The following is a 13765-nucleotide window of genomic DNA, read 5'->3' as shown; positions in this document are numbered from 1 at the left end:
AAAACGACTGGGTTAGTCGGAGATCGTTGTCGTTCTGGGGATGGGGTGAAACTCAGCCGGGACAGGATACCGGATTGGGAGAAGAGGGCCGGTGGGCCACACACGTAAGCCACCGCCCGGAAGGCCCTCGCCCAGTTCCTTATCTGAACGCCGACCGACCGACGGATGTCTCTCGGAGAGCGAGAGACCACACCAAGAGGGGCGCCTAGCAATTCTTCGCAAGTTCTTCCCTTCCCCATCAGTTGCCTCCGATGAAAGGGCCCCTTTCCAGGATGGCCGATTTTCACCAACCTTTGGGGGCTCCTCCTGACATGGAGCCCCCGCCGGAACAGCACCGGGTGAGGAAGCGTCGCAGACGGACCATGGCGTGTATGCAGTGTCGCAGCAGAAAGCTCCGCTGCGACCGCGAATATCCTGTATGCGGTCGCTGCCAGAAGAGCAAGACACCATCCAAATGTACTTATGAGGACGGCTTTCTCTGGCAACAGCCTAATACAGTTGCCTCGCCCGTTTTCTCCGACCGAGGTCCCACAACCACGGTGCAAATGCCCCAGGCTGATCGGGCGACTGCCCACCCTACCCCGGACTCGGGGATAAGCAGTTTACCGTCTCGGTATCATCCCTCGCTCCCCGTCGAGGAAAAACGGGATAAATTTCTGGAAACCGTCCTGGGAGCTCCCAAGGCTGCCGTTAACCAAGAGCCTTATGTCACCACAGAGTTGTTGCAGCGTCATCATCCCCCGGACACCCATCCGGAGACACACCCTTACCCGGACGAAGACGATGATAGTCCCCCTTCGCCTTCACAACAATTGGACGTCTCCCCTCGAATCATGATGCGTGGGAAAGAAACAAAGACCCGCTTCAATGGCTCGGGCATTTTTGCCAACCTTATTGCACAGGTGAACCCCCTTGCTTCACAACCTCTTTGTCTTCTCGGGTGCTTGCCGAGACCATTTATTGGCAAAATGTTTACCTTGTTGTAGTTTCCGGACCTCAGGGCTTTTGCGGAGGAGATCCGCCAGGCCAGCCCACATCTTTCTGCATTACGACCCGATCTAATGAGAGTGAGGAAGGGGATCTGGAAGAAGAAACCTTTGAATACACCGTTCCCCACACCCACCACAAGTACGATGATTCCAATGCTACCGACACGTGCAGTGGTGGATGAGCTCGTCCTTCTTTATTGCACATACATCGAATCAGCCCATCGGATCCTTCATGTCCCGTCGTTCCTCAGAGAACTGGAGCAATTCTGGGCCCAGAGAGACTCCCCGGATATGGTCTCGCCGATCTTTGTCGTGCAGCTCCTATTAGTTTTGGCATGTGCATGGAACTTTGCCGATTTCAATACCCTGCAGGTAAAGAATGAGGGGAATCTGCAATGTTATACGGCCGTGGAGTGGGTCCTGCATGCAGAGAAGTGGATGGAAAATGCACACATCAAGCGACCGGAGCTGACCAGTCTCCGCCTCAACACCCTTCTGATCATCGCCCTCAACATCCATGGCATGAAACGTAGCCAGGCTTGGCTCGCTACGGGTACGCTAGTCAAGCAAGCCATGATGGCCGGCTACCATCGGGATCCCACCCGATATGCCCGGATCTCCGTCTTCAACATGGAGATGCGCAGGCGCATATGGACCACGATCGTTGAGCTCGATCTGCAGGTTTCTCTCGAAAGAGGCATGCCGCCCTCGATCCAGGAGGCTGATTATGATACGGCCCCGGCGCTAAACATCAATGACAGCGAGATCCAAGAGGACAGCACCGAGCTTCCCACGGCCCAGCCATTGGATGTCGTGACTGATTGTTCCTTCCAAGCGGTTCTCGTACAGTCCCTTCCTCTGCGACTGAAAGCCTGCGCATTGATGCACTCCCCACGGATCAGCTGCCGGTATGACGACATCTTACATCTAGACTTTGAGCTCAACCGACATCTCTCGAAAATTCCCGTGTGGCCGACTCCAGGCATGGACGACTTTCAAACCGCACACCGCGTGATTCTCATCCGAGCTCTTTTGGAGAACAAAGTCGGACATACTCTCTTATCTATCCACACTCCGTTCGCCATCGAATCCCCGAAGGATTCCCTCTTTGCACCGTCCGCTCGGGCTCGCCTAGAAGTGGCGTCGATGATTTTATCGACGCAGAGACGCTTACGCGAAATGTCGCCGCAGCTGTCTCTCTGTAACATAGGCGACTGGACCATGCAGGCTTACTGCACGATCTGCCAACTCCTACACCAAGGACAGAGTGACAACGGTAATTGACTTCTTTGTGGCGTCACATCGAGTGCTAATTTGCAATAGGCTCTTCCACTTCTCTGACCCGAACCCTCCCGGGGCTCCCCGAGTCCCTGATCTCTTTGGTTGAGGTGGCCTTGTCATGCCTCGAATCCCGCCTCCTCGTGGTGGTCAAGGGAGCCAAGGAATATTTCTTCATGTCGACCATTGTAGCTCTGGTCAAGGTGGGCCTCTGGCCAAGCCAAGCGCAGCTCTACAAGCAGGAGGTAGTTGAGCGAGTGATTCTCTTCTCCCAGACCCTATTCACACGACACGCCAATTGCACCCATCTAGGCGACTGGGGGATGGGCAACTTCAAAACCAATCAGGTGAGTGAATCTCAGGAATATGGAAACTCTTTACTGACCTGCTGCGATAGGTCCCCAGCTTGAATGCGGGTCCTGGGATGCCCCCGCCGTTCGTCCCCGACGTCAACATGGCGCCAACCCCGAATTATGGCATGATGGTAAGCTCGTTTCCCTTTGCTGCTGGCATTGAACTAACAAGACCACAGCCCCCGGGCGACCTAGACCCCTTCCTCGATGCGTTCGACTGGGGTGACCTCACAGGGATCACCTTTCAGTAATGATGTAAAAATATCTCATGCGCCGTAGCCTTTCCTAATCGTGATGACTTACGTACTGTACAAAAATATTCCTGTACTGTACTTGATCTGGGCTGAATCGCTCGTATCCTCTGTATGATAACCGAACCCGTATAGGAAGACGATCATTGAGGTGCAGTGACGACATAACGATCCAGAACAAGGACGATCACGTATCGATGTCAATAGTAAGTCATCTAGACATCGCGATCGCGGGACATGGGCGGAAAGTGGACCGCAGATCATCGATGATATCAGAACAGTTGCCTTGTTGATTCCTGGGGAATCTACCTGATGGCCAGTAGATGGCTCAAGTTGTGAAGGGGTTGCCATTGAAATCTGGGGTGTTAACCATGAGGAACATAGTCTCACCAAGATCAATTGAAACAGAGCTAGCCCTGTGAAGGTTCCTGAGCTGATCACAATAGGACCACCTGCTGATTGGACCTTCTCGGCTGTTTTGTGCAGAGGTCAGGGCAAAACATCAACAAATTAAGTCACCTCTAGTAATATGGCAGTGAAGTGGACCTGTTTTGCGCCTCTGTAGAACATGTTCTTTGTCTGCTGATACTGATGCTTCTTATGCCGCTCTTTATGCGGAGAAATGAGAATGAGTCAGCGGAACAATCCTTTCCCGGTCACTTGCTCCCTCATCGACAGTTCTTGTCCAGCGTGCGGTATCAAGCAAGATAAGCCCAAGATTGATATCTTTGGCCAACAAGAACTCATAAAGAGCTAAGAGCTAATGCGACAGAATTTTTTAGCGTGCTGAGATAGGGACATTTCCTAGGCAGGCACATTACCTTAGCGGATATGTACATCCTGGTATCCAGTATGGTAAAACCGTACCGATGGCGGCATGACAAGCCTTTGCGATCCGGATCTTCAGGGTTCGCTTGCAGCCGGACTTCTGGTTGGCTGACAGCGGGCATGCCGGGCCCGGTCGGTACGGAGAATACAGCCGGGTTCCAGCGAAACACGCAAAGCCAATTCGAAAGCTTGACGGGCGATTCTGGGAAACCCTCCGTCATAGATTATGATGCCCTTCTAACTTCTTCCAGGCTTATCATGTTCGGACAGATACATCACCAGTCTGATCTAACCCACTGTGACGTGCATTCCCTCTTCTAGTCTTTAAAGGGCGCCATCATGCTCACTCGCTCGCTTCTGTATCTATCACAGCCTCGTGGGCCGAATCTCACTTCTGCGTTGTCCGATAGCTAAGCCTTGCTGGCTCCGTTAGCCCGTTATTAGCTCGTTTCCCTCTGATCCATACACCAATCATCATGTGCACGGTGCCCTGCATGGCCTCTTGAACGAGGCTCTTCGGATTGGTATCTGCCTTGTGGTTTAAATTGACAGGCTGATCCTCCATGGGGCGGGATTCAATCCGGCCCCATACCCCTGAATCATTGCCATTGATATATCCCATGAGGTTCCCTCGGACGCCCCCTTCGCGTCATTCATACTAATTCTGCTACTTTCGGAACTTCCAAGGGCTACCCTTGTGTCACTCCTTGCAAGCATCCGATCATATTGTACCAATGTTGCAAACCGTTATTTCCATTCTATGCTTCCTGCTATATGCAGTGAACGCCATTCCGACGGCTCCGCAGTCGAGCACATCCGAGGGGATTGACACCCGTTCTTTTTCCAATACCACCGAATATCCTCTTCCCAACCTGGGCAATATTGCCGCCCATGACCCTAATATTGTTCAATACGACGGCTATTTCTATCTGTTCAAAGGCGGCGTGCATATCCCGATTCACAAATCCCGCACCCTCGATGGCCCATGGGAACAAGTCGGAACCGTCCTCAACGAGTCCAGTGTGATCGAGAAACAGAACCGCACTCGCCCTTGGGCCCCGACGACGGTCGAATGGCAAAACCGTTTCTACTGCTTCTATGCGATCAGCCAGTCCGGCAGTCGCGACAGCGCTATTGGAGTTGCCTCCTCTGACACTCCCGTAGGCGGGAATTGGACGGACCATGGCGCGGTGGTCAACACCGGACAGGGTGACTTGTCTGACATTTATCCCTACACGGTTTCCAACGCGATTGATGGCGCCTTCATCAAGGATCAGAAGACTGGAGAGCCCCGTCTGCTCTACGGCAGTTACTGGCATGGCATCTTCTCGGTGCCGCTGGGCGATGGCCTCCTTTCGATCAAAACTCCGAAGAAGCCGGAGGCCACCAACCTGGCATACATCCCAACCGCCAAAACCAAGCCAATCGAGGGTTCCTTTATGACCTACAAGGAGCCGTATTACTATCTTTGGTTCAGTCATGGCAAATGCTGCCAGTTCAATGTCCACGCCTTTCCACCCATGGGAGACGAGTATGTACAGCGAGATTTGTGATGACCTTGATCTGACTATTGTATAGATACAGCATCCGGGTCGGCCGATCTACCAATGTGACAGGCCCTTTTGTGGACAAGGATGGACACGAAACCCTGCAAGGAGGCGGCACCATCGTCTACGGATCGAACCACGGGGTTGTCTACGCCCCAGGTGGTGTTGGTGTGTTGTCTGGCAGTGGCAGCCAGGCAGATGTACTATACTTTCATTACCGTATGTGTTGGATCCACCTCCTTGACAAATGCTAACATGCTGCAGTCAACACTTCAATCGGCTTCGCGCAAGGAGTAAGTACTGTCCCATCTCAGCACTACCTTACTAACGCGTTCAGGATGCTCGTCTGGGATGGAACTATCTGCACTATGTAGATGGATGGCCAGTGGCTATCGAGGGGTATGTTCAGGCCAACGGCAGTGACGCGCAGAACTTCAGGAACTAAGGTGGACCAGTAAATCTAGCATAAACGGTACCTCGAGCGAAAGCAGTGGCCGAATCCTTCGACCGAATCCTACGCTAAATTTACTAGCCATGTTGTGTATGTGCAATTCGATCCTTCTCTCCTGCAGAAACTCATATTTGAAGTCATTGGTACATTCCTCTGGCTGTGCAGGTGATCCAGCGTCGACCATCTCGCTGCAGTTCCAAAAATGGGGCCATTTGCGGATCGATCCTGCGGGATCCAACATGGGGCCAATCCTTCACGGTATGAAACGTGTTGCTCATCTATGGAGCAGGCCCTACGGGTCCCATCCGCCATCCACATTCAACACCATGCCGGTGGTATACGAGGAGGCATCACTGAGCAAGAACAGCACCGACTGGGCAACCTCATCCGCCGTGCCCACTCTCGGAAACACCGTTGGCATACTCCCCAGTTTACCCTGGATAGCAACCGCCTTGTCCAACAGTGGCGTTTGGATCGACCCACTAAACCGTCAGCACTATACCACGGCCCCAACAGCCCCAGTCTGATTAAGGATAACTCACGGCGCCACTGCATTGACCCTAATGTCTGGTCCCACCTCCTTGGCCACACTCCTCGTCAACCCAACAACCCCATGCTTTGATGCTGAATAACCGGCGTGCAAGGCAAACCCCCTGACCCCTTGAATACTCGTCGCATTGACAATGCTCCCCGTCCCACTCGTGCTCTGAATAGCTTTTATCTGTGCCCGCAGACAATACATCGTTCCAGTCAGATTGACTCTCAACAGCATATCCCACTCTGCATCATCCTGCTCCGTCAACGCTCCGGTGCCGTGTTTGCTGCCGATAATGCCTGCCATGTTGGCGGCGCCATCGAGACGACCGAAATGGCGAACCGTGGCATCGATCCACTCGTTGACGGAGGCAGCAGAGCCCACATCTACCACTGTGGTGAGGGTGTTGTCTGTGTTGGCGTTGGGGAGCTGGGCGAGTGCGGTTTGGAGAGTTGCGTCGGAGATATCCGCTAGCGAAAGGCGGGCGCCTTGCTCGTGGAGTTGGCGGGCCACGGCGAGGCCGATGCCCGCGAGGCCAGTGATGGCGTAGACCTTTTCGTTGGTCATGTTATGATTTGTATGATTCGTATGATTTGGATATATGACAGCATTAGGTGGGTTTATGTCTATGGAGTTCGGGTAGAGATATCCCGTCTGACAGTTAGATAATTATCGATTAATAGACGCCAGTTCATCCGGTGTATGTACTGAGAACCGTCCGGAGCACTTCCACGGTTGAACCCCTCCCTCTATAGCCGCGAGCGGGTAATAACGGATAAATGGACATCAAACCAATTGAATCTATGCCTATTGGATGCCGCGTTATGTTGTGTAGTAATGTTGTGTAGTAATGTTGTGCTACTGTGTACCTAGCCACCATCTTTTTAGGCATCTCACGACCTACCGTGTCAAAACCCATAACTAGGTGCTAGTCAGTCCTTATATATTCACAAGATTTTCATCCATACTACATGTCGCCATATCTCTTCCCCAGAGACAAGCATCATCACTTCTTTTCCTGATCAAAAGTACAACTAACGAACCATACAAATCACCAAGACACAAGTTCAATACCACCCAACCCATACACAATCAAAAATCCAACCCCCTATCTAATACTATCAAAACCATCACCCAACCCATCTACACCCATCAAAAATAACCCACCACCAACCCTCCCAAAACACAAATACCCATACATATCCCAACCAACCCAAAAAATAAAATCACCCCTCCAAATTCCTCTTCACCCTCTCCTCCCTCTCCACCGCCTCCTCCCACTCCCTCCTCAACCTCCTCTGTTCATCCTCCTCCGCCCTCAACCTCTCAATGCCTTCCAACTGTTCCAAAAACTTCCCCCAAAACCTCGGCTTCACCTTCCGTTCCAACCACTCCATCTCCTCGGGATGATCCCTCATATACTCCAATTCCTCAAGCGGGATGAACTGCGCTTTGCGTAACCTCCGTCTCACGATCCTCTGAACAGGCGTCTTTTCTCTTGCCTCTCTTTCCTCTTGCGTGAAAGGCCGCGGTGTAAATGGGATTTCGTTTAACTCGGATTGGATTTCATGCGATTCGAGGAGAGTGGGGTTAGATGTACTGTCCATCATATTATCATCTGTTAGCTTGATATCACCAGTAAACGGGAACGGGGAAAGGAATATACAAAACCTCCCCATCCCATTCATAGCATTGAATCGGGACTTTCTCCTCATCCTCATCCCCAACATCAAGCAAAAAGAAACACATCCGGTTATTATACCCGAACTCATCGCCATACGTGTACCATCGTTGGACGCCTGGTTGGAAGCCACTATTCCAGATGAATTTGCAGATGAGATTCAGCATGGAGAGGAGTTTGGCGGTGTAGGGTTCTGTTTTTTTGGTGATGTCTGGACTGGTATTGCTGGGGACGAGGTGGGTGAGGGTTTGTACGAGGATGCGCATCGGGGAGGGGGAGAGGGGGGGTGGTGGGGTGGGAGGACGGTTGAAGAGGGGGTCGAGGTCCATTGGCTTTTTCTTTGGGGGGGGGGGGGGTTAGAGGGGAGATTTGTGGAGGAATGCGATAAGAGAAAGAGAAGGAATGAAAAGGAGGGGAGAGGATGTTGGAGGGTATATCCAGCGCTTAAATGGTAGATGGAAATAGATGGATAGGCTGAGGGAGGGTGGCTGAGGGGGAAGGGACAGGGATGTCTAGCTAGGCGCCCTGATATAGTGGGGGAGTTTGATGTCGGTACATTCTAGGAATGTCTATGTGTATAGGCCTTGTCTTAGCTTTTGTACACAAGATTAGATATTAACTTCAAACAGTATCTTTTATTCTATGATATCTGCAGCCCTAGGCAGTCCCAGGTATTGTCCGCTTGCCCTGGACTCAATTCATTTGACAGAGCCTTCTCGCCCTGTAGAAAATTAGAATTCAATACACACTATCATTACGTACTGGATCCTTACCGAAGATGACCCGCTGGAATGTGAGGATAGATCCCATTTCATCGCTTTGCTTCGAGTGTCAATCATTGTATAATGGACGCGCTATAGGCCAATTCGAAGCGGTATTGCTGCTATTCGGTGCGGCGCGGACAAGACCTGCATCCGGACGCCCTCTTGCTTGGCGCGCTTGCTCCCTAAACGTCTGTCGGCCTCGTCACTTCGGCTGTGTCTGTGAACGAGAGAGCCTAAATAACGGCAGGTATTCCCATCCGGAGGGTTAGTTGATTGGGAGGAAGAGGACACCGGATCGCCAATGAAAGGCCAATATCAGATTTTTGCTTTAGGTGCCTTCTGATTTCCCCGTCTCATCTTCCGAAGCCATAGCTAGCCCTGCTTTAGTCAGCTTGAGCTCAAATATCTCACGAGCTTGAAACACACCTTAGAAGTGAGACTTCGAATATACTATCGCTATCTTCACTGACCAGTAAGTGTGGCCACTAAAACCAGTGGCGAGTGTAGAAAGCAGCCATGCATAATGAAAGACATGGTCTCTGACCATCCTGGGGTATACCAAGTACGACAAGAAAGGAGAAGAGTGAGTAGACATGCGACATACTTACCTTAGTCCTGAGCTCAGATTAACTGACAGCCAGCGTATTCAGTGAATCTATTCCAGTGTTATCATAGTCCGATGAATGGTTGGAAACGGAGGCAGACGTGAAGGATCTTGAGGGAAGTTGCCGGCTCACCGACTCAGTGAATCTCCCTCGTAGTTCCCCCCACCTCAACATTGGCTCCTTCCCAACTTCCTCTTCGCCTCCTTTCCCCCTCCTCCTCTTCTCCTCCATCTTCCCGGATATCTCATCCTCTTCTCACGCAGACTTCATGCCAAATATTTGCTAAGTGTATATCAGCTACTTCGCTTCTTTCGCTCGTCCCCCCTCCGCTACCACCGCACGCCGCAACTTTGTGTGAGTATTGTTTGATGAAGTGTGTACGATGTCTTGTGTTGACTAAGTGTATATCAGTTGTCTTGCTTGCTGTTAACGTCTCCCCCCCCCTGCCTCTTTCCCTGATTTTCACCATGGTAAGTCCACTTCTGAAGGTGCCGGTCCCTATAAAGGGATACCGGCTCAAGATGAATCTATACTGACAAGATTAGGCCCGTCAAGCTAACAGCCGTCGCTGTTATTTCTGTCGCCAATATGGCCATCTGGCCCGCGACTGCGCCACCCAGGCTTCCTGGGAGGGTCTTCGCCTGGCCGTAAGTACAATTCTATTATGATTTTGATATGAGATCTTGATGTTACTTTACCTGCTTTGACCTGATCTGACTGGAGAGACGCCCTTCTTCCTGAGTGGTTTCTTGTTACTTGATGCTAACTTTGGCTTTCTTTAGGGATGGGATGTGATCCGGAATGCCGCGCTGGCCGTCTGCAGCTGCCAACAAGCCTGCCCCCAAGTGTGCTGCTGTTGCTGCAAATGAGCCTATTGTTCCAACTATCGGTCCTGCTGGCGAGCCTACTATTGACCCAGAACACATGGTTTTTTAGCTGGTTTAAGAATTACTCAATGGTGATTCTAAAGGGAAATGTACTTAAGGAAGGCTAATGTATTTTAACAAGTCACAAGTGTGGACGAACAACCTCACATTCCCACACAATTGTTGGGATACAGTCTTCGTTCCGTCTGTTCTCCAGATGGTCAGCGGTATATCGTTTTGGTCTACTTGTATGAACGTGACATTCACTGTTAGAGTGCTAGAGGATAGGAAACCGGAGCATTGAGGTGTGGGAGCGACTCACTATTTTCAAACACCTATCACAGAAATCCAAGGCGTTTCCAATACTCGCGCACGCACGATCTCCACCGGTAGAGCACGCTGATTTGCAGCAATGGTCTTGGGACGATGCAGTATAATGGGGGCAGTGATACCGAATATTCGAAGAGAAGAGCAAGAACCAGGATCCTGGCCTATGTGATACGCGCGAGGGACACACGTCAGGCAACCAGTTCAAATCGCTGGGGCAGAGAAAGGTATGGAAGTAACCACGAGCAGCAACAGTCCTGATGGCTAGCAGTTGGATCTATTCATTGCTTGTTGCTGGTCAGACTGGGTGACTACATATGAGAGACTAGAGTGATATTATTATACAAGATTCATGTGTCTCCGTTGTCACGAAACTAGCCAAAGGGGTCTGGAAGAAGCCATGTAGGCCCTTTTGTAACGGGCGGCAGCCAGTCAGCTCATGTCTGATATTTTCCGTTGGGATTCCCTATTTTCACTCCGCAGTTCATATCCCTAGCCGTCGGCGGCCATCCCTGCAGCCATATTCCAGCTCTAGATACGCCGTGGTTCAATATTATCTGGCCTAAGTTGCTACTAGCTAGATCATCATTCGTGGATTATTTATTTTATTGCTACGTACTTTGATGCACATGTAGGACTTCTGACAGGATTACTCGGAGCTAGAAATTCCTGATCTAAGTAGACTCCACAGTAGCGATTGATCAGTGTATTTGTCCTTCGACACACTGGAAGAGTACCTTGCCACCTCCGAGGCTATGTCAGCTATGTCACATTATGTGCTGCATTGGGCTTCGTCTGAAGCATTACTGCGGTAGCGTGCACTCGTGGGTCAAGAGGTACGATAGTAGTCTGTCTCTAGAGATCCTTGGAGTGGATTGGGTCAGCGGCCAGCAACGCGATCAGCATGATAAATTTGACAGGCACTCACTATTGACCGGGGTGGAGATACCAGTCAGTACAGTTTAATCAAGAGATTATGGGATCATACCGCTCAGAAGTGGCAACTCACTGATGTTCTGCAGGAAGGTTAGTGTCAATCAGATCAGACAGTCTACTACGCATTTAGTAGATGCTGTCGGGTTTCCTGCTGCCTGGTGCACCGAGTACTACGTTCAAAGACAAGTGTAGTAAGGTAATGAGTAAGTTAGTCAGGTATTTAGTAAGTTTGCCCTGGAATTGGGCACGCTGCCTTGGTATTCTGAGCGTTTTCAGGCACATGTTACTGCCCGTCCCTTGAATTTCATGTCATCGCGCACCTCTGCTTCTTTCTCTTTCTTCTTCTCTCGTTTTCTCTTCTCCGCACACACTCATTTTCCTCTCTCATCGCCCCCCTCACCTGTTCCGTGTTGTGTGAGTTTTGTCTGGTTTCATGTGTCAGACGTCCTGTACAAAACTAAGTATATGTCGGTCTGCGTCACCAAGATCCCTATTCTCTTGTCTTGCTGCGTCAAAAAGGCCTCCTTGTCACCATGGTATGAGTCTCCCCCGGTTGTGCTGGACTGGGACGTGACATAACAATGGGTATAATCACAGAAGAGTTGTTGTCATCAGACCGGGCACTTGGCCCGCGACTGTGACGACATCAGTCTAACCAAGGCCCTCATTGCATGGGTAAGTATTTCACTGGATTGGATGTGGTATACAAAGCTAATTCAAGTGCCAGGATCAAATCCTCGTCACCTCCGCCGCCCACCGTTCCTCCTCCGCCGAATAGAAAAGGAAGAAGAAGAAGAGGAAGAAGAGGAAGAAGGAATAGATGAAGGACAAGGATGACAAGACCGCCTAGGCCATTAAAGCCCGTTGTATAATATGATGAATCAAGATTCCGTACCTCGACCATCATTTCTAGCACGTAGCGTTGTTAAGCCTCACTGTCGACGAACACTTGACTTTGGTCTTGAAGAATCGGTGTGAGAGTGTAGCACGGCATACTGCGAGTGTATATCAGCATCGATTATCTAGAAGGAATGTTAGAGTAAGTCAAATCCAAAATTACACCTTCTAGTAAATGAGAATGGTCTGAGCTTTTGGTTTATGTCAGATCATCTACATCTAGGATGTTGTGCTCGGGGAAATTTCCTTGTGGTCAAGTGGTCTGTGATCAGTTTACGTTCGTGAATGATGCCAGATGCGTAGCTTTATATAGGAAGTACGAACCATGGAAACAATCTATATGACTAGCTGTCAATTGGCCGTACCTCAGACCAGTTATTACTCTACTCACAAGGAACGGGCCGCTTGTAGGCCTATCTCATACTACATGCCCTGAGGAATATGATCTGGCCATCATCCCCTCCGGACCTCGCTCAAATATACCGTACAGTACTTTGCAAGCCCGTAGTAGAGCGGAGGCCATACCAAACCAGCGAGCGTATGGTAAACCCTCAATCTGGCATTTCGCTACGCTCATGTGTCCCATTCACTTACCCCGTGGCTCTCGCGTTGTATGTCTCCCTTTCCCACGTCCCCTTCTTCCTCTTCTCTTCCCTTCTCCGCAAACAGCAACGCTTCCGTGCCGTCCCCCCCCCTCCCTCCCACCAAACGAAGTCTTTTTGTGAGTATTGTTAGGTGTCGTGTATGATACTGTGTGAGTACTAAGTGTTTATCAGTTTGCTGTAATACGTGATACTTCTTCCCTCCCCGCCTCCGCAATATGGTGAGTCCCCTACCCAGACATCAGAATTTGAGGAGTGTGCCAAACGAAGACAAGCCACGTAAATGTTACTCGTGCAATCAACCTGGCCACCTGGCCAGGAATTGCCGGGTTGGTGCCCTGATGGCTGGTACCAGAGCAATTGTAAGTACTTTAAAACGTCTATACCTTCCCTAAATACTGACATTAATTTACTAGGGCTTCCAATTTATCAGGGAGAGAGAAGCCGCCACCGCCGCCCATAGGCCCCCGGCCCCCGCCACGGCGGGTGGCGAGAGGAAGAAGAAGAAGGCTGAGAAGGAGAAGGAGAAAGAGAAGAAGGAGAAGAAAGAAGAGAAGAAGGAAGACAAGAAAGACCCCAAGGGGCCACAGGAGGCCAATCCTGTCTAGTTGTTCTGTTTGATGTTTTATTCAAGTCAATGAAGATTGTTGCCAGATCATAAATACTCTCCTGGATGTAGTACAAAGTAGCAAGCCGCCCTTCTGAATAGATGACTACGGAGAAGATGTCCTGCGGAGTTCCACCTTGAGAGAGTTCAGATGGTTATACGCTTGTCTTTGGCTTCTGGTATGAACTTTGAATGATACAACAGGACACCCGATGTGCATGATATAGAGTCTGCTGTTTTTACAGTAA

General features: G+C 50.5%; 5 protein-coding genes across 5 annotated transcripts; 3 read left to right on the top strand and 2 right to left on the bottom strand.

Annotated features, from left to right (window-relative positions):
• Positions 1-102: 102 nt before the first annotated feature.
• On the top strand, positions 103-2895 carry BO94DRAFT_60288 (putative C6 transcription factor). The gene is made up of 5 exons (XM_025616431.1): positions 103-902; positions 987-2265; positions 2313-2614; positions 2665-2751; positions 2800-2895. The coding sequence occupies exons 1-5, from the start codon at positions 252-254 to the stop codon at positions 2869-2871; spliced, it is 2391 nt and encodes a 796-aa protein (XP_025467759.1). The 5' UTR covers positions 103-251; the 3' UTR covers positions 2872-2895.
• A 1538-nt stretch (positions 2896-4433) lies between these two features.
• Positions 4434-5691, top strand: BO94DRAFT_546131 (endo 1,5-alpha-arabinase; the record flags this gene model as incomplete). Its single annotated transcript, XM_025613280.1, has 4 exons — positions 4434-5230; positions 5278-5465; positions 5511-5539; positions 5584-5691. The coding sequence occupies 4 exons, from the start codon at positions 4434-4436 to the stop codon at positions 5689-5691; spliced, it is 1122 nt and encodes a 373-aa protein (XP_025467758.1).
• Positions 5692-5801: 110 nt separating this feature from the next.
• On the bottom strand, positions 5802-6920 carry BO94DRAFT_575038 (SDR family NAD(P)-dependent oxidoreductase). The gene is made up of 2 exons (XM_025615055.1): positions 6240-6920; positions 5802-6179 (listed from the first exon to the last, which is right to left on the bottom strand). The coding sequence occupies exons 1-2, from the start codon at positions 6797-6799 to the stop codon at positions 5990-5992; spliced, it is 750 nt and encodes a 249-aa protein (XP_025467757.1). The 5' UTR covers positions 6800-6920; the 3' UTR covers positions 5802-5989.
• Positions 6921-7167: 247 nt separating this feature from the next.
• BO94DRAFT_534977 (uncharacterized protein) lies at positions 7168-8202 on the bottom strand. The gene is made up of 2 exons (XM_025611666.1): positions 7899-8202; positions 7168-7831 (listed from the first exon to the last, which is right to left on the bottom strand). The coding sequence occupies exons 1-2, from the start codon at positions 8177-8179 to the stop codon at positions 7459-7461; spliced, it is 654 nt and encodes a 217-aa protein (XP_025467756.1). The 5' UTR covers positions 8180-8202; the 3' UTR covers positions 7168-7458.
• A 3742-nt stretch (positions 8203-11944) lies between these two features.
• Positions 11945-13518, top strand: BO94DRAFT_546128 (uncharacterized protein; the record flags this gene model as incomplete). The annotated part of the gene is made up of 8 exons (XM_025613279.1): positions 11945-11947; positions 12009-12086; positions 12325-12383; positions 12424-12450; positions 12679-12919; positions 13085-13131; positions 13230-13272; positions 13327-13518. The coding sequence occupies 8 exons, from the start codon at positions 11945-11947 to the stop codon at positions 13516-13518; spliced, it is 690 nt and encodes a 229-aa protein (XP_025467755.1).
• Positions 13519-13765: the final 247 nt, after the last annotated feature.

The sequence above is a fragment of the Aspergillus sclerotioniger genome (assembly GCF_003184525.1).
Source record: "Aspergillus sclerotioniger CBS 115572 chromosome Unknown BO94scaffold_13, whole genome shotgun sequence".
Lineage (NCBI taxonomy): Eukaryota > Fungi > Ascomycota > Eurotiomycetes > Eurotiales > Aspergillaceae > Aspergillus > Aspergillus sclerotioniger.
Note: the sequence above shows the minus strand (reverse complement) of the source record. Positions and strands in the feature narration are given on the sequence as shown.

Coding starts and splice junctions, on each gene's coding strand:
- BO94DRAFT_534977 (XM_025611666.1), bottom strand. CDS start 8,179: ATGCGCATCCTCGTACAAACCCTCACCCACCTCGTCCCCAGCAATACC. Junction 7,832..7,898: donor GAATGGGATGGGGAGGTTTT/GTATATTCCTTT, acceptor TATGATGGACAG/TACATCTAACCCCACTCTCC.
- BO94DRAFT_575038 (XM_025615055.1), bottom strand. CDS start 6,799: ATGACCAACGAAAAGGTCTACGCCATCACTGGCCTCGCGGGCATCGGC. Junction 6,180..6,239: donor AGGGTCAATGCAGTGGCGCC/GTGAGTTATCCT, acceptor CTGACGGTTTAG/TGGGTCGATCCAAACGCCAC.
- BO94DRAFT_60288 (XM_025616431.1), top strand. CDS start 252: ATGAAAGGGCCCCTTTCCAGGATGGCCGATTTTCACCAACCTTTGGGG. Junction 903..986: donor TTGCCAACCTTATTGCACAG/GTGAACCCCCTT, acceptor ACCTTGTTGTAG/TTTCCGGACCTCAGGGCTTT. Junction 2,266..2,312: donor CCAAGGACAGAGTGACAACG/GTAATTGACTTC, acceptor AATTTGCAATAG/GCTCTTCCACTTCTCTGACC.